Source organism: Centrocercus urophasianus, unplaced genomic scaffold (genome assembly GCF_019232065.1).
Source record: "Centrocercus urophasianus isolate 14NV4802_14NV808 unplaced genomic scaffold, USGS_Curo_1.0 seq_19, whole genome shotgun sequence".
NCBI classification, from domain to species: domain Eukaryota; kingdom Metazoa; phylum Chordata; class Aves; order Galliformes; family Phasianidae; genus Centrocercus; species Centrocercus urophasianus.
In genome coordinates this window covers 13,415,313-13,439,981 of record NW_024884744.1, presented here as the reverse complement: position 1 = coordinate 13,439,981, position 24,669 = coordinate 13,415,313, and the positions used below count along the sequence as shown (strand labels likewise).

Genomic DNA, 24,669 nt, shown 5'->3' with positions numbered 1-24,669 from the left:
ATGAATTAATATTGTCCTGTGAAGCATTTTCTAAAAATATTTTTTGCTTCTTAATGTCTCTGCATCAACTCTTTCCTCCATAAAATAGCTTCATTTACACAGAAATCATAAGCCTGCTTTGTTACTGAGGAGTCTGATAAAAAGAGCCTACCTGTGAACATCTGAAGGTGACCACAGAGAAATGTTGGAAGTTTTATTAAGGCATCCTACATAAAATACTCTTAAGATAGGACAAAGTCAAACCTTTCAGCAATTTCTCAAAATTCGAGGCTGTTCTCTACATAAATTTAGCATTTTAATGCTAATGAACTTCATTTTTTTTATTACTGACTCCAATAGCCAATGAAAGCTTTTCTCTGGAACTAATATAGTACATGTTTTCAATGATTTGAAAGTTATTTTGAAAACAAATACTGATAGTATTATCAACTAACAGACTAAACTTTGAGCTGGCAGGTATTTATTTCAGCAATTAGTTCCATGGCCTTGAGCATTTATCTGTATTTCACATTCCCTTTGATTAATCCAATTTAAAAAGCTTATACAGAAAGCTCACCCTGAGATCAAAGCCTTACTAATTACGTGAAGTTTTTTAAAAGAAAAACTTTAGTAAACGTATGCTGGATTTTTTTTTTTGGGGGCGGGCGGGAGGGGCGGGGGAAGGAGGGGTGGGGAAATGAGGGGGGCGGATTGGTTTTCCTAGTTTCTTTTAAAGGACAACACTTACTTGCTCTTTTGAGTTCTCATCAGTTAGGATTTCTAACATCATGTTTTCTCCATGGCTGCTTTGCTGAAACACTTGTACGCCACTTTTTTTAAGATAGAACTGGACAAGAACAAAAAAGTACATAAACCATAACTGAAATCTGACGTAATAATCTATGAAAAAGAATAGAAAACGTCAAACAAAATAAAACAATTTACCTTATGTTTAATGTGCTTTAAGGTAGGAAATCCACAGAAATACAATGCACTCTTGTTGATTTTAGTTATTTTGTTGTGGGTGATTTCTACTTGCCAAGCATCCAAAGGTATCGTTTTGTACCTAAAAAGCGAGTTGCACAATGTTTGCTTATACAGGCTGACCTCTGACTCTATAACCTCTCATTACCCTTTCAAGCCCTCTAGGAACTCTACTTGACAAAAGCTTTGAGTTTCCTGTAAGATGCCAAGTAATTTAAGCTACTTGAAATCTAGACAAATGACTGTGAAACACATACCACTTCTGCAAAGACACTACCCGAAAACAAAGGAAGAACATTACTTCCAGCCACAATCACAATCTTGCTATTTTAATTCACAGCCATTGTCAAATTCCAAACTAACAATAGTTATGTAAGGTATAATTCATCTTCACAACTATTCAGTTTCCACCAAGCGTAAACTAGCAACAAGCATTCATCCATCAATTTATCTTACATTTGGTTACTATTAAGGTTGTATGTCCACTTAATCTTGAAAGCTCCACATGTGTTAAATGAAGTGAACTGCTTGCAGTGATTGGAAAAATGGAACAAATGCTTGTATTCAACGCTCTGCACTGGATTTAAATATTTACCATGGTTTACAAATGGTCTGAAATCAGTGTGTCAATAAATCACCACATCTATCAAATATTTGTACCAGTTTTTCCATCTTCCATATCATAAAATATTTGAGTAATTCTCCAGAAAGGATTCTTTCTGACTATTATTGGTTCATCTGTTTTGCCAGGCAACACTTGAAGAAATTACCATCCTTTCCACAACAAGTGATATCTAATGCAACAATTCTCATATTCCAGTCTATGTACCTCCACAAACAACTTCTGGCTAAAATGCAACCTATTAACTACTTTCTAACTACTTTCAGACTACTCCAAAAAAGTTATGTCCTCATTACCTGGTATGGCATCTTTCTATGGAGGGAAATTTCTCTGGCCAGGGTGACATGTACTGGAACTCTGCATCTTTGTCATACCAATACATTAAACAAGCACTATGAACATTTCTCTGTTTCTCCTCTTCTTTTAGGCACTTATTACATGATTCCATGGCTTCCAGCAGTAGTTTCTAAATTTAAGAAAAATTTGCATACGTGAAACCAGCAACAGAGTTTAGCACAGATGTGTGCACCACAGAAGTGGATATCTGCATTTTTCTAGTTAATGTGTTTATTGTCTAAGTGCCTTTCCTTCGTCACGCTCCAAGTCCAGAATGAAAATAGGACAATCACAGTGGCAGACTGGAGAATAAGTATTTCCTTTTCTGCAAACACGTTTCCAAAATGCTAGTCGTATTTTGCTTCATAGGTTTAGCAAGAATACTAGAAAGACTGTAGAGGATATAAAAAAATTCTGCAGAGTACTATTGGAAAAGGTTAAAATCCTTCAAGTAACAAGTTGGTTCTGTCAACTTATCACTGTACACTATGAAAATGCTAGGCACACACTGAACTACAAAAACTGAACGACACGTACCACCACTGGAACAGATAGCTGATCTGCACTTTTATTTCCACCCCCTTACTTTGATATACTCAAATTTAGTCTGACAAAATATATGACAATAATTCATGTACAAGAACAACATACACGATATTGTTACCCTACATGTAGATGGAAAGTATTTTATTGCTGTTCTTTTAACATTCTACTGCTCAATTTGTACTTAAAGTCTATTACACACTGCTTGTTGCTGGTGCTCAGGTGAAAAGATTTTTTTGACAACAAACTGTTTGGTATTTTTTTTTTTTTGCCTCTGTGTGCATCTACCTTTTATTTTACTCACAGACACCTTAAACTTTTGTGCATATTTGGCTATAGAAATATTTCCCAAAAAACTCTGAAACTCAGTGTCTGAATACTTCATCAAAATATAAGACCAAGCAACAAAAAAGCCCACACAGTTCTTACATAGGACATTCACCACTTGTGACTTTATCTAGCTTTCACCACTAGGAAGCAGATTGTTTATCCAAGGTCTTAGCAGACACTCAACTTCCACTTAACTGTATTTCACTTAAACTCCTCATAATTAATCTACAGATTGATTTATTACAAAGCTCTCAGCAGACACTGAAATAGTTTACCTCATCAATAAATGGGATTAATACCACAGCTTCCCATTCTTGCTGTTTTCCATTCAGGTCAGTTTTAAAGTCCAGTGGATAATATTCTATAATAGGAGAATCTTGACTAACCATCAAATGCTAGGAAAATATAAAAGAAGAATTAAAAAAAGTAAGAGACAATTCAACACTAATTCTAGGAAGAAATATAAGAAACGTAGCATGAAAACAACTCCAAGCTGAACAGCAGTTAACTTTTGCCATTTAACTGTCCTACTTAAACCATCCATCAAGTTTAAAATTTCATTTACTAGTTTTAAAGTGTGCTATGAACAATAATAAGTATTTATTTTATATTTAGAGGTAGTTTATAACTAACAGAATAAATAAAAATGTCAAGATGTACATGAAAATAAAGCAGACAAAAATCAGCAAACAACAGATAAATGCAACTTAGTTCTAAATGATACCTGGTAACAACTAGGTAACAGATCTTTGCTAGCTGCTGGCAGTACAGCAAGGAGCTGCTCAAACGGCATGAAAGGTTTTCCCAGTTCAAACTGGATTTTGAGTTCACTGATGTTGCGAATATCTGACAGATAAGGTGCATAATGATAAGGATAATACCTGTAGGAACAAAAATCCCACATTACATAAGGTAATCACAGTACAACAATATTCATAGATGAGAAATACACAGAACCCTATTAAATGGTTCCAGCATTTAAGGTGAAATGTTGTTCCACCCTTAAATGGTTTCTCATTTACAATTTTTCTTACCAACTCCAAGACTGAACTCCATGGTAATAATAATGCAAAATCCATTGTATTGCCTGGACGTAACATTCAGCTTGGTCAGCCAAGAAATCACTTAAAAGAAAAAGATAAATGCATTTTTTTCTTATTTTTACTAGCACAGAAAAAGTACATAGCTTCTTCTAATAAGAATGACAACAGAGTATTTGGGTAACCTACTAAGCACAGTTTTCTGAATTCATTTAATAGTACTGATTTTTTTTTTTTTTTTAAATCTCCAGTATTCAAATACTCATTATAGAAAACGTGATTTGTAGCTCTTCCAGCACTCCAACATCACCACTGCTAGATGCTGCCATCTAATTCCTGCTTTCAATATGGATTAATATTCTGTCCTGTATTACACACAAGCAAAAAAAAAAACCCATCTGTCTTCAGCATTAAAAAACAAAACAAAACCAACACCAAATAAACAAAAAAGAAAAAGCATATACTTACTCAGAAACTACTTCTATACCCATTTTAGTCATGTAGTAAGTTCTCTTGTATTGCCTAAACTCTGTTTCAAACAGATCATCATCTTCTGGTTCATCTTCCAAAACAGCTGATAAAGAAGTCATGAGGAAAATATGGATTAACATTCCACAACCTTTCTACTAGAATAAGGTTAAGAAATTCAGTTTTGATTTGATGGTATAGTTTTATTCCTCAATTCACAGTTATGTGCACTTATTCCTTCCTTCCACAGAAAGTAACACAGCAATGAAAAAAGAATGCCTGGATTAAAAGAGGTACTTCTAAGGAAAAAAAGATAGGCATCCAATTTCGTAGCCCAATTATAAGAACTAGGAACATAAGGCACTTCCATTTCTCAATAGCTGAGTATGTAACTCTGTCATTTAGATTCAGGTCATTTCTGACATGAAGTTCTTTCAAGTCTTCCAAATCTATACACAAGTTAAAAAGTTTCTGTTGTTGGTGCAAAACAAAAAAACAGCTAGCACTTACTTTTAGAGGTGACAACTTCATCTTCATTTTTTTCTAAAGCAGCCAAACAGAGAGAATTTTCCTGAGCCTAGTAAATTAATATTTGACATGCTGTAAAAATACAGGATAGTATGCACATTCCTCATTCACAACTGTAATATCTGCAACTCAAAATTCTAGAATTATTATGCATTAATATATCTGTAATACGTACAGAAACACTATATTTGCTTCCTGAGTAATTGCTTAGAGAATGTAATTTTATCCATCAGTGTTAGACAAAGGAGGAGTCTCAGACAAAACCTGAACTATCTTTAAGAAAAAGTATCCGAACGCTTGTTCTCCAAAACACGACTATCATGACTATTTCTAACACATCCCTGCACAAGCATGCCATCAAAATTTTCATCAGCAAACCTTATCACTATTCAAATGAGGACAGAAGCCAAACATCCATTTCATTCTCACAGCACACACTCTTTAATGTGTACAGCACTCCGAAGAGCAGTCAATAAGAAGACTCATCCAGTTGGCTCCCTCCCCAGTACTCGAGATATGCATGCTCCTGACTACCAGTGCCATTCAAAGCATCAAAGTGGCTTGGCTAATACTATACAACTGCTCCAAACTTCTGCAGCAAGTAAGAAAACAAACCAAAATAAAGCATTTCTTAGTAAGGAATAGTTAACATTTTGTTCTTACAAATCACAAACAGCACTGAAAAAAGAGTAACGATACACTGTGACAGTCTAAACTTGAAGGAATTTCCCACTGCTTCTGCTATGCTCAGTCGAAGGCCTATACTGAAGGACAGCCAAAAAGGCTCAAAAGAGAGATTTATACTATTTTATGTATCTAAGATCTAAATTACTACAGCTGGCAAACTATTTATTAGCAAAAAAAAAAAAAAACAACCACCAACAACCAACACTTATTTCCAAAACAGTGCATGTAAAACACTAACCTTGCGTTTCTTCTGTTTATTGTTTCTGGCTTCTTCTGCTGCAATACCAGCTGCCTCATTGAGGTATTTATTGCCTACTTTACTTTCAAACCATTTTAGGTCTACAAAGACTTCACTGAAGTGTTCACGATCAAACTGTGCAGGAAGAGTAATGTTTAGAAATACTGAAAAGACGAATAATGCAGACTGCTAAATTAACAGTGTCCTTTTAGTAGGTAAATTATATTATACACAAACATTTTGCTCTAGATCTATAACCAAACTAACAGATTAACATTAAAAATCTTTCCTCTTGGCAACATGTAACAAGACCCAAGCCATATACCCCTTTCTAGCAATACGTTACAAAGAGTTAAATAACTTCCAAACTTACCAGTCAAATCCACAAGTACTAGAGGCACATGGGGGCTAGATAATAGTCTGCACACACCCAACCCTTTAATAGTTTAACCTGAAAATCTGAAGACAGGGCTGAAGCAAGAACAATAGATGAACTGCTTCCTTCAAAGCCCTTTGGAAGGCTAGGGTATTTCCTTTTCTAAAATGCCCTACATCTTTTCTTGTCACTAGATGGATTAATGCAGAGGCACTTACTAGGATTGCCTCCCAAAAGCCATTTAGCTCACGAACACTGATGCCTGCCTCACAGATAGTAATGCTTCACTGCTCTTTTTCAATGATATTCATTAAAGAAGTGCAAAAAATTTCATTCTCTAAGATATTCAGACATATCCTACCTTACAAAAAATTAAAGAGTTTAAAGTTCTGACCAGCAAAGGAAAAGCAAATATTACTGCCTACAGCGCACTTTGCTCAACCTGTCATCCACTCATCAATAACTCAGGATCATGATTCTATTGATGATCCTCATTCCACTTGCAGGGCTAAAACACTCTCGCTAAAGCATCAAATTGCTCAAGCTTTCTCCCTGTTAAGATATGGTAAGATCAGATAGCAACTGGTTGGATCCCATATCAAACACCTCATGGCACTGCCTGTAAAATAGTTACCCAGCAATTCATTAAAACTACACGGTGTATTTTAGGACACCAAATGAGCTCATATGTAACAGCCAATATCATTCCATGAAGCACAATCATGAATACTTACATCTGACAATCTTGTGAGATATTTCTCGAAGCGCTTTAAATTCAGATGCCCATTTTCATTTATGTAACCTATTAGGAAAATAAAATATGTTTTGTAAATTAACAAATTGAAAATTATATCTTAAATGCCTCACAGATAACGAAACACAATCTTGCTGGCTGTCTAAAAAAATGGTAATAATGCTGAATATTCCAGTTTTGCCAAATAAATCAATAAATACATGTGTTACTCCTATCTCCTACTTATTTGTTTGGCAACTACAACAGATACAAAGAGCATAATAACAATAGCTGATAGAGCAAATTCTCAACTACAAAGCACTATTTTTCAACACAGTTACCACCATTAGTTGAGCATTTTTGCCAGCTATGAACAAGAGTCCGCATGCTGCACTTATCAAAGTCTGCACCAGCAGAGGTGACACAACGTTGTCACTGCTGAAACGCTGCCTCACTGTGCTCACATCCACTGCTGGGCCTTTAGCAAGCATCAATGAATGTCAGTGGTGCAATTAATGTAGTGGAATACTGGCAGGAAGATACAACCTCTACTATCATGCCACCAACATTCACTTCTGATGCCAGGGGCCTACATAATGAAATAAGAGGCATTACTTTCACAACAGCTCTCATATTAATGAAGAATGTTAATGTGCCTACTTCCCATGACATTCCTTTCAAAACTCTGAGTTTTAACAAATAAATAATAATACTGTCTACATGCAGGATTCTGCAGTCCTTGAAGGACTCTCTTTAGACAAATCCAAGAGCGTAATCACACGTTACCTTATTGCATTATTATTATTATTAATCTACAAGTTACCTGGTTTAATCTCATCTTATACTCTTAGCCTGCTCTACAGTTCTCCCTCTGTTCAGCTTTTAAAAACTAACCAACACCTCCTTCCCCCCCCGCCCCCCCCCCCCCCCCCCCCACCAAAAAAAAACAAACTAAAAAACTTCTTACCTCCCAGTTCTGGCAAGATAGCCATGTATGTTCTATAAAGTAGTGGCAGTGCATCATGATTAATGTGTAAATGAGGTAGATGAGGGATAAAATCATTGCCTACAAGGAAACCCATTAAGATCCAATCATCTATTATCTTTTCGATATCGTAGTCAAAGGAAATCTTGTCCTAAAAGATAAAAGTAATGTTTTTATTATGAAGTTTTCACATAAATTCTTTATCCTTCCCCCCCCCCCCTCCCCCCTCCAATAACAGCTCCTTTAGAACTTACTTTTACTGGTGAAAATTCGTAATCAATATATTCTCTCATCAGTGACAAGTGCAGTAAATGAAATGTGGTTTCCTCTGGTGCACACGCTCTGCAAGTTATTCAAAACATTGTCAGTTATTTATAAGCACACTTTCAACACGAATATTTAATAAATCCAAGGTTGTCTAAAAACAAGTAAAGTAAAGACTGCATCTATTTTAAGATGAATCTGTTTTGACTACAAAATTGTGCTGTAGAATCTTCTTAACAGCATGTGTGATGGCACTACATGGAAAATGGCTAGCTTACAGAAAGCTGGGCAGCCTTTTGGAGTTCCATCTTGCGTTGGCGTCTCATAAGCAAGTCACTCTCCAAAGAAAGGGGCAATCTAACCTATTTCTAAGGCATTTATGATAGTACTATTCTGAGCATATACAGAATACAGACCCATGTCCAATCTGGCTGGGCTCTGTACATACTCGTTTGAAACGCTACTTTAACAAATATACTCAACTAGAAAATATGCTCCAAATGCATTATCTGTTAGTGATTTAACACAGTACTACTGTACACACACACACACACACACACACACACACAAAAGATAAGTCTACTTCTTATCTATGGCATAAATTTGTCAACTCTCTTCTTCTTCATGAAAACTAGTTAACATTTAAGCCAAAGGTAGGCCAAAATTAATATATGTAATTTTCAAATCTGCAAGTAAGACTTTTGGCAGATCCAAGTCACTGCTCTAAGACTATTCCACCTCTCATATATGTCACTTTATTGTGAAGCAAAGAATTGCTCCCAAGAAACTACTGTTAGAAATCAATTTGTATCTATTTTTAATATTTCCTAAAAAAAAAATTGTATCAAAAGAAGGCAATTCCCATAATTTCCAGAAGTGAATTTCTGTAATGAATGATACTGCCCAGGCATTGCAGAAAGGCTAAACTTAGAGGAAACACCTGAGGAAAAAATGCCACCTGGGAAATCCTGCCATTTCATTTCATTTCCCTAGTCCATCAAAAGGCTGTCACACTTCATGTTCTTTTATTAAAAACAGGAGGAGAGACCATTTTTCTTTAATAAGAACTTGAAGTCTTTTAAAACACCGCAGTATTACATGCCAACACCATCAGCAGAACAAGGCAGACTTGACCAGTATCAGTGAAGAGACTATAGAAGACTATGAAGCAAATACTTCTGATGTTTATCACACTGACCTTGGTAATAACAACATACAAGCACCATTGTTGCTAATGCATAAATCTAAACAACCATATGACTTCAATGTGTGTTACTCAAAAGGCTTTCTGTAACAAAGAATATTTCCGGCTTTCCCACCTACCCCTTCACCCATCAAATACCTTCCTAAGGTTCATCACAGAAAGAACCTACCCACAGAAACACATCTTTTCTATTACTTCAAAATAAGTCCATGTCCAGGCACAATTCTGGAACAAAACACCTGGTTCTATCTGCTGACAGCACACAAGTTAGTTCAAACGGCAAAATCCAGAGTAAGAGCAAACGATCAGCTACTTCAAACAAGTCGATTTCAGCAATTATTCCAGGCACTTACCTCACAAAACCTAAGAGATACAGAGCCTTTTAAAAGCACTTGTAAGACATCCAGCAACAATACCATACAGCCCGAGCTGCCCAATTCAGAATACGGAGTAAAACACACAACACACCACAGGCCTAAGGATTTTTTCACCAGCTGCTCCAACAGCATCCATTTGCCCATGGAAACAAATTTAATCACAACAATTGGACTTCTCTAAATTCACATATATTCTAATAAAATTGCTAAGACTTCATTAATTTAATACACAATTATCAAGGAACTGCTCTAGTTATGCACTATCTCTTGGATTTCATTTCGTCATATAAATTAAGAGTAAAGTTAAAAACAGTTCACCTTTGAGATTTTTTACCACCAAATCTGACTTCTTCTCTTAAGAGCGCAAAGTGTGCCTCATGAGTTGTTAATCCCAGCATTATCTATTGCAAAGAGATATTAGACAAGTCTTACTTCATTTTTAAAAACTTTTACACAAGATTTTCCTGTTTTATTACAAACGCAAAATTTTGCAGGAAGATAAAGTTACACACTTGTTGAACAGCATTTTAGAATGCTGCACACTTACGAGACAAAGAGGACACGATTAGAAACCCCCTGCTGTTTTAATTGCACGTACCAAGTCAGCATCTAAGCCATAGAGACAGTGCCTTGTGTTCGGATCATGATGAGGCTTTGCTTTTTCTGATCTGATGAATTCCATAATTTTATGCTCTCCTTCACCTGGTGTCTGCAAGAAAAAATAACAATCGTATTTTTCCATAAAATAACTTCTTTTCTTCCCAATAAAACTTGAATAAAAAAGCAGTAACCTCATGGCCTGATAAGTAGACTGTTATTCCCTGCCAGGATTTGTCTGTGGAAATTTTCATATTGACGAAATATTTAAGATGTTCATGCAGTCTGGCCATGAATTCCGTTCCTGAAAGCAGAAACTTAAGTTAAACATGAAGCTTTTCACCGGTCACTGAAAACCACATTTGCATGTATGAACTATTGATGAGAAGGAAAACAAAAAGAATATTCTGCAACAGAACAGGGGTAGAATTTTTTTTCAGTAAGTTGCATTTTTCCCATAACACCTTAAACACTTTTCTAAAATGAGACAGTAGTCCAAAAATCTTATAAGTTACCCAAACTGCCCCAAATTAAAAACAAATAAACAACAAAAAACCCCACCTATAGATAGGAAAACAGTTCCAAAATATAGATTAAGAAAAATAATAAATTAACCATTTAATTTAAAATAACTAGCAAATTATCTTACCCGGTGTAATACAGTTGGAGTCAAACCTGGCTTCTGTAGGAAGAATTTCTCCCTTTTCTAATGCCTTTTTTATTTTGTCCTCTGCCTCTTTTGCTGATCTAAAACAAAATGGGTTGGAAAGAAGGGGTAGAGAAGGAAATATCTTACTGTAATGTTCTTGTGACAAAACACATAGCTGAGAGAAATTTAACTCCTGCACAGATCTCAAACTTGAATCTGATAACAGAAAGACTTGTTAAAAATAGCTTTTTCTCCAGTAATGATCATGATCTGCCATTATTCAGATACAGTTAATATTTCAGTTATCAAGAAATAACTGAGTGGCTCATCATAAGAAAAAGAAATTAACACCGAGACAATAGAAACTATTGGGATTTAAATGTTTTGGGAATGCTATTCCAAAACAACGAAGAGCATCTAACTTGTAGCTGAGCAAAGCAGCAAGTCTGGAGTACAGGGCTGCAGATAGGAGCTGTGAACAAACCTTAGAACCACTAATGGAGAAACCAAGCCTGACTTGACAACAAAATACTTTTTTTTTTTTTCTACTGTCCTTTCCCTTTATTTTTTTCTGTCTCATTTCACTTAGCATCCCTGTACTGTCTCACCACCAGATCTCCTTCCTCACAGCAGTGCTTAGAAGCTCTCCAAACAGCTTCTAAGTCTCCCAGATTATTGAATACAAACTTGGTAATGCTGTAAAACCCACCTGCAGCTGTATATTTGAGTTACTTGCTAACAAGTTTCAGTGGAAACTAGAGTTTCATTAGTTCCCAAACTTATCCTTGTCTATTATTGTTACAGAAGATCCTGCTATAATTACCAAAAAGGCCTATCTAGGGACATAGCACATAGCAAAGAATCTTACACATTCCTAAGCCATAGGAAATACCCTCAAGAGCTGTATTGCATTTATTTCACTGAAAATTTATTATGAAACTAATCCCTACCCTTCTCCAAGCAAGCTCCACATGTGCAGAGAAGCATCTGAGTAATGAGCAAATCTAACTTCTTTGGAATCCTAACTTTAACTGTTAACATCTTAGCAGCAGCTACCTTCATTTACCTAAAAGTTAAAGCCAGTGTCAAAGGCCTACTTACAATATATTTTATTTTGTATAACATATTTTTTAAGTATTTTAAATAAATAATTATTATCCTAAAGACAGAGCAGGAGTAAATATTCTCACCTAAACCGTCTGCCACGTTGCTGATTCATTTTTGCTCTTGGGGCTACACCATCAACTGCCATGAAGAAAACCTTCCTTGGCTTAATAATGCGAAACAGTACTTCTAAGTAGTGAAAAATGTCAGCAAAAATCTTATCTTCTGAGATTCTGAAGTGAACATCATCATCATTTGGATGTGAACACTGGTGTATAATGCCATTCATGTCCAAGTATAAATTGTCAAATTCTGGAATCTAAAAAAGCCACAGTTAGTACTCATTTGGTGATGGATGAAGTACAGCAATCACTACAGAAAGGTATGGCTAAGATAAAGTCTGCAAATGAACGAAGGCAGAAGATTTCACTGGAATCTACTGAACACCAGCGTTCAGTACCAGCTACACATATACGCATGAAAAAGAAACTACCTAACCAGCATAGTTTTATTATGGCTTAAAAAAAAAAAAAAAAAGACATATATTACATGAAAATTGCCTTTTATTGTTATTATGAGCAGCTTTTTCTTTAATAGCATAGAGAAGAAAAATGATGTCACTTACACAGGTGGCCCACACTGGGCAAAAGAAAACAAAATGGAAAAAAACCCATCCCAGATCAGAAAGCTTTCCTCCATCCCTCTTGGTCAAGGCCACTGAAGAAAACACTTAGAAAATGAGCAGTGGGGCATTCCACATAGAGGAATACCAGGGACCACTGTGCCAGCCTAACCAGTCTATCCAGGCTGCACGGAGCCTGACTAAGGTATGTGACTGACAGAAAGTCACACAGCAACCATCTTTCACTTAGGAGGAAACACAGCTCTTTACTATTTTTATAAAGCAAAGTGAACACCACCCTACTTCTCATATTGCTTTTGAAGGTTCAAAAAGGACCAACCTAGCATCAAGCAAACTGCTGTTAGCACTTACCAACTTTCTTAGTGTTGTGATAGTGAATTTCCATAACCACCACACATTTTATTTTGTTCTTATTTTGCCAAAAAAAGAAGGACCAGTTCAGTCATTAACAAGCTCATGGAGCTGACACAAACTCCAGTCAGCAGAAATAAACGTTTCAGTATTGAAACCCCAAGCATTTATTGCAGTCCACTCCTGATTCTGTCCCCCATCTTCTCTAGAGTTCTTCTGAACCCAATCAAAAGATGTTAAACTGCACATAAACTCTCTTTTCCAAATCTTAGAACACAGACCAAAGGTCAGTACTTCAGAACAGAAACGCTTGCCAGATTAAGTGATAAAGCATACGGTCTCAGACATTCAATAATGTTTCCTGGTGCTTCAGTACCAGATAGCATGGCACTTCTACAAAAAGAACTCAAGGGGAGTCAGATTTGGATATTTCAGGGTTTCTGTTAACATGATGAATTCTTACATATGCAGACACGCGATGATGATAGCACAGTTTATTCAACACCCTGTTTATAATCTGTAATAAACAGGACACCAGGTGTACGCAGGCACAAAGTGCCACCACACTTGGCCACAGCAGGAAATAGCTGAAAACAAACTTCCCAAGCCCTGGAAAAGCTGAGTAAACTGCTATCAGCCAGAGGGGCTGTGTTCTGCTGCCATGCTGCTACCGTGCTGCTACCTCACACCAAAGCACAGGGCTTCTACACTGGAAAAAGACAGGCTTCTCCTTTACACAAAGCACACGAGTATATGTGAAACAACTTAAAATCCTTATCTGGCTGCTAGCACGTGTCAGGTTGTATATTCAAGCGGTCTGGGAAGAAAAGGAAGAATGCGGGTATATTTTAACGTTCTAGGTCACAAGCAGTAGCCCAGACACTTCCCCTCCCCATAACCAGCAGGTACACCACACACAAGGAAGTAACACCACACAGACTTCAGAAAGAGCAGCACAGCGGCCGTCCCGAGCCGCACTTTCTGTTTCTCTTCCGAGGCGCGAGCCGCAGGATCGCAGCCCGCAGCCGGCGCCCAGCCCGCACGGCTCTCCTCACGCCGAGAGCCACCGCTGCTCCGCCGTGCGATTCCCGGCCGTACCACCGCAAACGCGGAGCCCGGAGCAGCTGCGGTCCTTCAGGGCAGGGCCAAGCGCCCACTCTGGAGCCGTACATACCTTAACACGGCAGCACCAGGGAAACCGAGAGCCTGAGAGCAGCGGGTACGAAAGCGGTTTCTCTCAGAAGGGTCTGCCTGCCCGCCCGGCTTTCGGCGCTGCCGCTAACGGCGTTCCCTTCAGCAACAAAGGCCGAGGCGGCGGGCTGCTCCGACCGCCGTGCCGCCACAGCGGGACGAGCACGGGCACCGTGCCACCGCCTCCGGTCGCGGGCTCCGGTCCTCCCACAGCCGGGGGAGCGGGCACCCGACTTTCAGGGGGCGCCGAAGCGCCGCCCGCCCTCCTCGCTCTGCCGGGCTGCAGACGGTGCCGCCCGCCCCGCGCCCGCCCGGCCGGCTCCGGCCCTCGCCCCCCCCGGGTTCCCCTCGGCGGCGGGCCCCGGGCGGGCGGTGAAGCCCCGCTCCCGGCTCACCTGATGCTCCTTCAGCACCTGGCTGAGGCAGGGGTACCGCTCCGAGATCCACCGGTAGAACTTCGGGACCCCCATGGCCGCCTCTCCCCGCCGCCCCGTCGGACCCAAACAAGCTCGGGCCCCGCTCCGCCCTCCTTCCGGCGCACGGCGCTGACAGCCGCCCGCACCATAGAGCACCCCGCGCCGACCAGCGAGAGCGGCGGGCGGAGCGGAGGGCGCTGCAGCGCCCCCCGCCGGGCACCCGGCGCAACCCGCCCGCAGCTCACTGTATCGCTAACGAGGCGCAGCGGGCCCTTGGCGTCCCGCCCCCGCGAGGCCGGCTGAAAGCAAAGCACTTACTATTGCCGCCCTCTTTAGGACTGTTCCGGAGGCGTCCACGGCTCTGGGAGCCTGAATACGTGTTGTTGGAACAGGCGCTACCGTCCTGCCTCAGCACTGCTGTCGCAGGCTCAAGGCTGCTGTCCTCAGCTCCCCACTTTGTGCCAAGTAAAGGCTAACGAAACGATCGTAGAACACCGTAATGTTCCCCTAATTTACTCATGAGAAGCCTTAAGATCTCAAATGCTGCTCTTTTTCTTTTCTTTTTTTAAGAGAGAAGAAAAAAAAGACACAGGGCCACTCTTTTCAGATATTAGGCAATATGGGATAAAATTTAAATAAATCAGTACTCAAGTTCTACTTATGAAAAAAAAAAAACAAACAGCTTTCTGCACTATACACAGAAGAAGCTGAAAGCACCACTTCACACTGTTGTCAGTATGATATTTAATGTCAACTTTTCTAATCCACAGCCAAATGGAATGAGAAAATCTTTACAAAAATATACAGTATTTTTGAAGTTACCATGCATCTTTTCAATACCAAGAATATACTCAGAGTAGGTATGTGCCTAAGAAAGTTGCAGAGCCTTGTATAGTCTACTTAGCTTTTAATATGTACTGCCCTGCATATGTAAAGAATGCGTAAGTGCATTCATATTTGCAAGTGTGTATTCTACACAGATTTCAGATAGATCAAAAGACAGGATCAATGTTTACAATCAGAAAATACCAGTAACCAGTTGACACCGATTAATACCTTCTTAACAATATCATAGCTTGCTTCACCAATTGTGAATAGTATTTCTCTGAAGCGAACAAGTTTTACATATATGGAGCCCAGCCCATATACATTTGGCAGAGCAGATTGTCATCACTTGCTTCTTGAATGAGGTAATGAACATGCCCTTCAATAGATAAGGGTAATCCTTTTATCCTGTTTCTAGTCTTAATAACACCTTGTAGCCTTTGTTCTATATCAAGGACATGGGTTTTGGCCTAGAAAAAAAGAAGGAAGAAAAATGAGTATTGCTATTGTTCATGGACTTCCACATCTTAAAAAAGTCTTACAATATTTGCAACCAGCATGTTAATTTAATACAAAACCAAATGTCTGTACCAATGAAAGAATTATCACTTAAAATGAACAGACCGGTCAAGTTACAGTTCTTGCCTTAAATTCTACAGATAAAATTTAACAGAACAAACTGGAAAAGCTATACAAGAGTATTGGGAAATGTTAGAATGTTTTATTTCACAAAACTACTTACAAATAAATGTAAGCTCTCCTAGCGTTTTTATTGATTGATTTATTTATTAATTCTGAATAACATTAAAGGAGATGAGTAGAAAATTTAGGCCAAAATTACTAGGAACTGAAAATGAACAACTCAAAGTAAGCTGTTCTGAGGCCCTCTTAGAGTAGCCAGTTCATAGCAATTAAACTCACAGTGTCTTTTAAAGATCAAGCATAACACTGGCACCTATCCAAAGAGACTGTTATCCTATGTAGCTATGTGGGTGGTCCTGCAACAAAATGAAAAGCTATGTAGAAACTGCCTCATCAGCAACTATACCAAGACAAGGAGAGTTTCTGCGCTCAAATAACTCAGTTAAGCTTTTTGCTGGAATGCAGCTTCAGTATGGTATGAGGACTGCTCTGAAAGTCATGTCTTCTATTGTGTTATGTCAGCCCATGACTTCAGAGGTGATGTTGGGCCTACAGCAGTAGAATTTGAACCTTCCCAATATCCTGTTACATTTTGCTGCCCTGTGACAAATGGCAGCAGAGGTGCACTCTGACAGAGACCGAACAGTGGATGTGAGCACAGTGAGGTGCTGCTTTCATCAGCAGCAACTCTGCGAATGCAGGTAGTTACAAGTGAGGCATGTAGGCTCTTGTTCACTGCTAACAGCGGTGACAATGTTGAAAAATAGTGGTTTGTAACTGAGAATTTGCTCTATACAACAGTGTTACTGTGCTCTTTGTAGTTTCCATAGAAATACATAGAAATAAATTCAGAGTGACCTCCTTAGTTTGTTCTTATCTTAGTTGCTCTGTTTATCAGTGCTTCTTAAGTTTCGTCTGCTATTATATGATCAGCCTTTTTCACCAAATATTCCTTATAAAGCAAAAAAAAAAAAAAATCAAACAGGTTTTTACAGAAGGAAAAAATTTAAACTACAGCTTGTGAAAGCTCTATTTTGGATAAAGAGTACAATATTTATCAGCACCTACAAAAGAAACACTAAATATTAAATCCTAATTTTTTATAAAGTATTCCTTGACATGTAACAAGGCACATATTTCTGAGGTACTTATAGAAAGCACGAAAAATCCCTGGAAAGGACACGTGGAATGCTTTTCAGGTATTATCATCACTTATTTCTGGAGCACACACGTCTTAGAATACAGAAAGGCAAGAGCCTTGACTATCCTGTGCTTTCTGTTGGTATTATTGATCATTTATTGATCATTATTGATTATTGATCATCACAACAACTCATGACAAAGTTATAAATTTTATTTTGCTTGGTTCTTTAGTACACAAATTACATTCTTCACCAATAAAAACAAAAGGGAATATAGACTTATCAGAAAAAAAAAAAAAGTAATTTTAAAATGAAGGAAAATGAATAAAAGGAAAGTTAAGCTTCCAATTAGAAAATAATACAAATTGCAACTGTAATGGACAAGTAACATTTGAATATTTATGCTGTGTTTGTTTTCAACTAACCTTTTCATTGACAACTTCTCCAGTTTCATTCACCTGTGCTTTTGTATTCCCTTTAACAGGCTTACTCCACTCCACAAGAGGATCATGAAGAAAAGTCTTTAAGACACTAAAGAAATAAACAAAAAATAAAAAAGGTTTGAAATCACTGGACAAGAGCAGTACTTATGCCAGATATTAGAACACTGATTGCTTAGAGTCAAATGTAAATATACACTGAAGCCAGGAAGAACCACAAAGGCTACATGGTAAGTTAAAGAACATCTGTAATATGAATAAATTTTGAATATATAAGAATTATCTACTTGTAGTAACAAACCACCGAGTCTAAAGTTTGTGCTGAGTATTTCTATAGGTTTATATTTAGCTGCATGCCATAGCAAGACTGAGGTGCATGACAGACATGCTGGAACTGGCATACTACTATAGCTAGCACAATCCCAGGCACCCACCATGAAGTAGGATCAGGAAGTGTTCTAAGGAACTACTCTGTTTAGACTAGGGAGAGTTTTTTCAGAGCTTTAGCACAAACAGTTGCTGTACCTCATTAAAGGCTCCCTTTGATCACGCATAAGCCTCATTGTGACTTCACAAGCTCTTCGGAAGAGACCTTCTGTTCCCATTGGACCCATTCCATTAACCATGTTGTGGGTGAGACGAAAAGGAACGATTTCCGGAACTTCAAAAGTTTCTCCCTTTTAATTGATACAAAAGGGTATGCTATATATGCATGATGTTCTGAACCAAAAGCTTGTTGGTTTTTTTGTTTTGTTTTGTTTTTAGCAGAAACATCAAAACTCCAAATCCCACTCTGATTGTAATTTTTCTTTTTTTTACTGAACCCTAGGATTTTTTTGTGCTGAACATTAGGAACACAAAGAAACCCTTCACAGCAACAAGACTCTGCATGTGATAATTGCATCTTTGGTTGGAAAGTGGTGGTGGAGAGTCACAAAATACAAACAAAAAATTTGGGGCTATTTCATCTGATACTGGCATAACCAAACAGTTGGCTTCCATTAATGCAGTGCAAATATTCTTTACGTGTCACATATTATTGTGCATAAATGAGAAACAAAACGCAAGACACAACACAACAAATATATTAAAAAAAAAAACAACAATTGTAGATGTTTACAAAATTACACGCAAGTAAAATATAAAGCAAGTTCAGCAAGATGCCATTTCTCACCTTATTGAAAAGGCAGTTGAAATCTACATGCACACATTCACCAGTCAAAGAATCAAACAGGATGTTTTCACCATGACGGTCTCCTAGACCAAGTATGTAACCTACCATTGACATGACTGCAACAGAACGGCAGTAGGCAGATCTGCTGTTATACCTGTGCAAATAAGAATCAGATATATTAGACAAAATCACCTCCCTGATTATGTCTTCATTCAATAGCATCATTAATTTTTAATGAAATAGACAAGCAGATGTTCTTGAGCTAGCCCAATCCCAGTCACTCACCATGAAGTAGGATCAGGAAATGTTCTAAGAAACCATTCATGAAAAACAGGAGGATGACGAGGCAGAAGGACTTCTTTGAACATTTTCAGCTTTTCAGGCAAAGGTGCTGACTTTGGAAGCATATGCTGACGTAGTTCCTTTCCAGTCATATAGATACCTGTAAGAGACCTCCTCAATTAGACAAGAGAAATCCCTCCAAATAAAGCATTATACATGCAATTACAGTACGATATTTTAGATATGATAAACGTTTAAATGAAATGAATAAATGAAAAATAACCTACATAACATGCAGCTGGTGGGGTGCTAGAGAGCAAATAAAAACTAATAATGCTAACTGAAACAGTAGATGAGGTACAACATATCACATAAATGTACTAGAAATAAGAAACAACTGATCAAATTTGAAGTAGAACTCCACAATCTTCTATTATTCCATGCTGCATCTGTTCTCTTATACAATTATGCCAATTGTTTCAGCAGAAGTGCCAACAGTATGGGAATATATTAAGATGATTATGTTAACAGATAATTGATAAGGAAATTGTTCATGGCAGGTGCCAGTTACCTTCCACTTAAGAGTAAAAACATGCTACGCACACAAATAATAATATATTGCAGATAGAACTACAGTGACTGAATCTAGTCTGATTCCTTGCTGTTTATCTTGTTTACTAATAAAGGCAAAAGTCCTTAAACAAAACACAACACATGAGAATCAAAGAATGGCTCAGGTTTGAAGGGAAATATGGAGGTCATCCTGTCCAACCACTATGCTCAAATGGGGCCACCTAGAGCAGGTAGCCCAGGATCACATCCAAACTTAAACATCCTTCTCTTTTTCTCTTCTCTCCTCTCTCCTCCCCTCAATCGAAAGTTGTACAGTATATATATTTTATTTATTTATTTATTACCCTTCTCCTTATAAAGTTTTATTAGGATGTTTCTTAAACCAGCAGTATTGTTCACCCATTCAATTATGCCACATTCATCATTCAATGGAATAACTGCATAGGTTCGTATATGGAGTTCTCGCCGACGTGACTCTGCATCTTTTCTTAAGCACTGTTGGCAAAAAACAAAAAAGATGAAAAGAAAAAAATGAGAATAATAAATAACAGGATGGAAATGTATATTGAAAATTAACTATCCTGTTCACATTTGTTTTCCAGTCACAATCCATAATATAAAATTCTAAGTTTAATATCTGCAGTAGAGCAAATACAGTTGTTTTCACAACTGTGTAACAAATCATGCATTATCAGTTGCGATTGAAGAAATATTTTGCAAGGGTTTGCTTCTTCCTCCTGGGAGCTTTATCTCAAGATTAGGAACAAAGTTCTTCCCTCCTCCCCTCCTCCCCAACTCCCCTTTTTTTTTTGCTGTTATTGTTTGATAGTTCAGAATTTTATGCATAATGAACCTGAATATTTAATTCAAACCTTATTAATAAGGGAGTTGAATTCCATGAGCCGACAGTCCTTTCTTAGATCGTCTTTAGGCTTACACATCATAATATAAGATTTCCCATCTGAACCTTTTAAAGTGATCTTCTTTGGCTTTTGAAGGGAAGCAAGAATTTCTACCTGAGGAAGAGAGGGATTTTTTTTATTAACCTCATATCAGATCATACAAAATAAAACATCTACTTTTAATAGACCACTTTAACCTCTCATATTAGCACTTCCATGGTGCTACAACATCTCAGACCAAAACCTCATCTAAATACTAGGAGGCTATATCCTTCTCACATTACTATGACAGAAACTACTCATTTTTCTATGAAGGTAATTATGAAGTTTCCCACTCATTCCTCCATTCCTAGCAAAATAAGAAGATAAACTGAAAGTATATTTATTTAACATGAAATTTAAAGTTAGGCGCCAAAACAGAGGCTTACCGTATCATCAAAGCCTGCAATGTAGGCCCAGCATCCAGGAAAAGGGTCGTGGTTAGCATGTGTACCAGGAATTGAAGGAAGAGTTGGAATCATTACAGATTGTAATGGAATGAGAATTTGACTGAATGTGTGCTCTTCTACCAATCTCTTAAGTGTTCTGAAATGAATATTCATGCTTAATGCCGAGCTGTTTCCATCAACCTGAAAAAAAAATTGTTTAAAAGTTAAAAATAAACATATTGAGTATAACTGCAATTTTACACCAACTGATAGTTTTTGATAATCTGAAAAATTACAAATTTCATTCCAAATTAAATGGATGTGGTCCAAAATAAATGTATCTGGCCCTTACAGCATATCTTTCTCACTCTGACCATAAATATGTAATAATGAAATTGTTTATGTAATTTTACCTTTATTATTAAGTTCATACGTTTATCACAACAGAGCCAGCTTATATTTATAGTAAAACATCCAGAAATGCATTGCTATGTACTTAAAGGATGTTCATTTCGAACTGCTTTCTACTACTAACATATTTTTATTAAGAAAAATTCCCCAAATCTTTTACAAGTGGCTGCAACGTAACAGAAATTACTGTAATGTGATGCACTGGTTAATGTGAGCTATCAGAAGAAACTGTTGTGAAACACTTGTGAATAATTCTAGTAGATGCATTAATTTATTTTTAGTACCGGTTTGTTGCAGAGTTCTAACAGTTTATCCGTAAGGCGTGTTGCATCTCCAATAAATTTTCCTAAGGACTCCTTCATGTTGATAGCTTTATTTAGTATTTCCTTGCATCTATTGACACGCATAGGGTATGAAGACTGAAAAAAGAGTGAAATTAAAATTTATGAAACAACCAATTAAAAAGATCCCTAAAGGAACAAAAATTCTAGTAGTAACAGTAGTATTTCCTCTACTCACTGCTTGTCATACTGAAAACCTTCAAGAGGAAGTTCTCTATCAGAAATCTCGTGCCTGAACTTGCAAATACTCAAGTAAAATACTCTATGTGTGCACGCACACTCAAATTCTCTTTTCAAACCATTCCCTGGAGACTCGCAACAAAAAGACTAAATTATTCAAGAACATGAGCATACCCTGAATATTATTTAACTAGCCTAACAGAAACAGAATGCTCCATGCCTTCTAAATTGCTTTTAAATTACTCTATTGCCAGGCACATTTTAGAAATAAAGCAATATATTTACTTCATTTTTAATCAAGACAGAGGGGTGAATATTTGATTATAAAACTAGAAGCACTATTTCAATTTAAAAACAACAAAATCTGTTTTCCATAACCACCCAATTCACCAGCTTTTTGTTATTCAAATTTACTTCCAGAATAAATCACCCAATTCAGGATGTAAGTCAGCAATTCTTCCTGGCTAGATTTAATCTGAAATTTCTGAACTTTAGACTGTAATAAAACCTGGTGCTATGACAGCATGATGACCTGTTCCATGAAGCCACACTGCAGCAGTTAAAACACTCAATTTGATCTAAATTTTGAAGAGTTAATAAAATCGTAGCTTTACTCATCAGGGCACCTTAGACACAGCAGTCATCATCCACATTGCTTGCTGTGGGTAGGCTAAAAACACCTTAGCAACAATCACCATCAGAACAGCAAAGACTTCATCATGAGAATGGCAGATTCGGGAGATCAGCTGAGAAAAAGCTGTCAGAAACTGATAAGGTGCTAGCTGATTTGTGTGCTCTGTAATCACTTTATTTATTTTAGCCAAATCATTTTTCATTTGAACGCGTTCCGAACGACTTGCTGAAAAACACAAGATAGTAAGATTTCATCACTTTTGTCACCTGAAATATCAAGTCATTTAAGTCAAGCATACAGAAACACATTTTATTAGTAATTTTCACGAGGAGAAAAAAAAAAAAAAAAAAAGAAAAAACCTACTGAAAAAACCTGGCCTACCATAAGGTTATTTTTAACAGATCAGACAGTAACATAACATATACACCGTTTCATTAATCAGCCTAACAGGAGGCGTAGATGGAAACAAAATAAGCACAGACAACAGAAACATTAACAATACTAGAAAAGCTCTCCACCCTTAAAATAAAACAAAACCACACCTCAAAAGAATATAAGAAGTTCAAACATGAGTATAAGAATTCCCTCTATTTTGCATTTATCTTTGAAATATTTCTAAACACATTTTTGCAGAGAAGACTATCTTAAACAGCAGAAGGAAGATTTTTGGAATTGTAAAAGCAACACAAAATATTAACTACTGTTTAAAAATATTCCATTTAAAAAATGCATTGAAAACCTTAAAGACACAATAAAACACTGTAAAGAAATGTATGGGCAAGTAGTCTTGAAACTAAATTACTAACGAATCTGTTGGATTGCTTAGTGCTTGACATGCTTTTGGTAACAATAACTTTTTGAAAGACTTTCACCTTCATTACATGCAAATGAATCTACAAAAGCTATACATTTAGTTAGCAGATAGTTCAGTTTAGCTTGAATTAACATTTTGAGAAACAACGTCTATTGCTGATGTGAAAGAGGCAGTCATCAAACTGCCTGTATGTATAAAAGATGCGATTTTCTGACAGCTGGCCCAGCAGAAATACACTTTCCTGCTCTTTTGATCATATATATAAAAGCATGACACAGGAAATACAACGTTGAAAGTCTTACCTTTATCACACTCGTATGCTTTTGCTCCAAAATCCAGCCATAAAGATAGCATTCTTGGCATTGACTGATAAATAAATTGGTTTCCATACTGTAGAGACCTGCAATTACATGCTGAAGTCACAATATGTTAACAATAAATACTAGAAGCAATACAAATATAATATCCTTAGTTGCTATGCATTCCATTCTGGAGTACAAATTTTTTGTTAAGCGTGTTAATGCATCTGCAACAACTAAAGGCTTACTAATACATATGGGTTATGTTTTACTTTAATCAAAACTGCAGATGAAATATTTAACTTACTATCCTACGTATTAAGACAACAATTGCTTAAGAAGGCAGAAATAAAATAAATTGTTCATTAAATCAAGTATGTAGTGTTTTCTTTCACTGCTGTGTAAAATCAGGAGTCAGTCTGAGCTGCTGCAAGAACGTATACCCAAAATATGTAATCATCATCTTTCTGTTGTCTAACCTTCCAAAATGATGAACTATGTATCTAATCAGATCTCCTTGCTTTTCCATCTTATTGTCAGTTACCATTGGCATTAATTTATCATAGTATTTAGCAAGATAAAAATGTCCATCTTCCCATTCTGGCAACAATAGTGTAACATCCTGTAACAAAGAAGAGTTACATTGTCAGAGAAACAAAATTATTGTATAGTTACTGTTGTGCGAAGTATGTGAAGAAAAGTAGTAACTGTGCAGGTAACTTTAATTGTGAATCCAGAATTGGGACCAATGCCTATGCAAACTAGAAATCTATTCTTAAAGCACTTTTTGGACTAAGAGACAGCAAAGTAATATAAACCACAATGATTTAAGATTTCTCAACTAAAATATATAAAAAAAAATAAATATCAAATTCCTGATCAATGAAATACTGTGGTGTTTTTTTTTTTTTTTTTTTTTTTTTTTTTTTTTTTTTTT

At 37.1% G+C, this 24,669-nt stretch overlaps 2 protein-coding genes across 7 annotated transcripts in view; both read right to left on the bottom strand.

Annotated features, from left to right (window-relative positions):
* XRN1 (5'-3' exoribonuclease 1) overlaps window positions 1-14,735 on the bottom strand; it is a 40,376-nt gene extending 25,641 nt beyond the window's left edge. For all 5 annotated transcript variants that reach the window (XR_006169156.1, XR_006169157.1, XR_006169158.1 and 2 more), the window contains exons 1-18: window positions 14,625-14,735; window positions 12,131-12,363; window positions 10,941-11,038; window positions 10,486-10,595; window positions 10,293-10,403; window positions 10,013-10,095; window positions 8,104-8,191; window positions 7,832-8,000; window positions 6,866-6,933; window positions 5,756-5,890; window positions 4,813-4,879; window positions 4,303-4,408; window positions 3,829-3,918; window positions 3,519-3,675; window positions 3,070-3,189; window positions 1,882-2,051; window positions 925-1,045; window positions 728-826 (exon numbers count right to left, since the gene is read on the bottom strand). Coding sequence is in view for 2 of the 5 variants with exons in the window: in XM_042820679.1 (XP_042676613.1) it covers window positions 728-826; window positions 925-1,045; window positions 1,882-2,051; window positions 3,070-3,189; window positions 3,519-3,675; window positions 3,829-3,918; window positions 4,303-4,408; window positions 4,813-4,879; window positions 5,756-5,890; window positions 6,866-6,933; window positions 7,832-8,000; window positions 8,104-8,191; window positions 10,013-10,095; window positions 10,293-10,403; window positions 10,486-10,595; window positions 10,941-11,038; window positions 12,131-12,363; window positions 14,625-14,699 (2,100 nt within the window). In the remaining 3 variants the exon portion in view is untranslated. The remainder of the gene's footprint in view (window positions 1-727; window positions 827-924; window positions 1,046-1,881; window positions 2,052-3,069; window positions 3,190-3,518; window positions 3,676-3,828; window positions 3,919-4,302; window positions 4,409-4,812; window positions 4,880-5,755; window positions 5,891-6,865; window positions 6,934-7,831; window positions 8,001-8,103; window positions 8,192-10,012; window positions 10,096-10,292; window positions 10,404-10,485; window positions 10,596-10,940; window positions 11,039-12,130; window positions 12,364-14,624) is intronic.
* A 634-nt stretch (window positions 14,736-15,369) lies between these two features.
* ATR (ATR serine/threonine kinase) overlaps window positions 15,370-24,669 on the bottom strand; it is a 36,213-nt gene continuing 26,913 nt past the window's right edge. For both annotated transcript variants that reach the window (XM_042820901.1, XM_042820902.1), the window contains exons 36-47: window positions 24,212-24,354; window positions 23,736-23,833; window positions 22,612-22,844; window positions 21,749-21,883; window positions 21,054-21,254; window positions 20,596-20,739; window positions 20,068-20,218; window positions 19,154-19,310; window positions 18,869-19,022; window positions 18,220-18,371; window positions 17,680-17,785; window positions 15,370-15,940 (exon numbers count right to left, since the gene is read on the bottom strand). In XM_042820901.1, coding sequence (XP_042676835.1) covers window positions 15,767-15,940; window positions 17,680-17,785; window positions 18,220-18,371; window positions 18,869-19,022; window positions 19,154-19,310; window positions 20,068-20,218; window positions 20,596-20,739; window positions 21,054-21,254; window positions 21,749-21,883; window positions 22,612-22,844; window positions 23,736-23,833; window positions 24,212-24,354 — 1,848 coding nt within the window. In that variant the 3' untranslated portion in view covers window positions 15,370-15,766. The remainder of the gene's footprint in view (window positions 15,941-17,679; window positions 17,786-18,219; window positions 18,372-18,868; window positions 19,023-19,153; window positions 19,311-20,067; window positions 20,219-20,595; window positions 20,740-21,053; window positions 21,255-21,748; window positions 21,884-22,611; window positions 22,845-23,735; window positions 23,834-24,211; window positions 24,355-24,669) is intronic.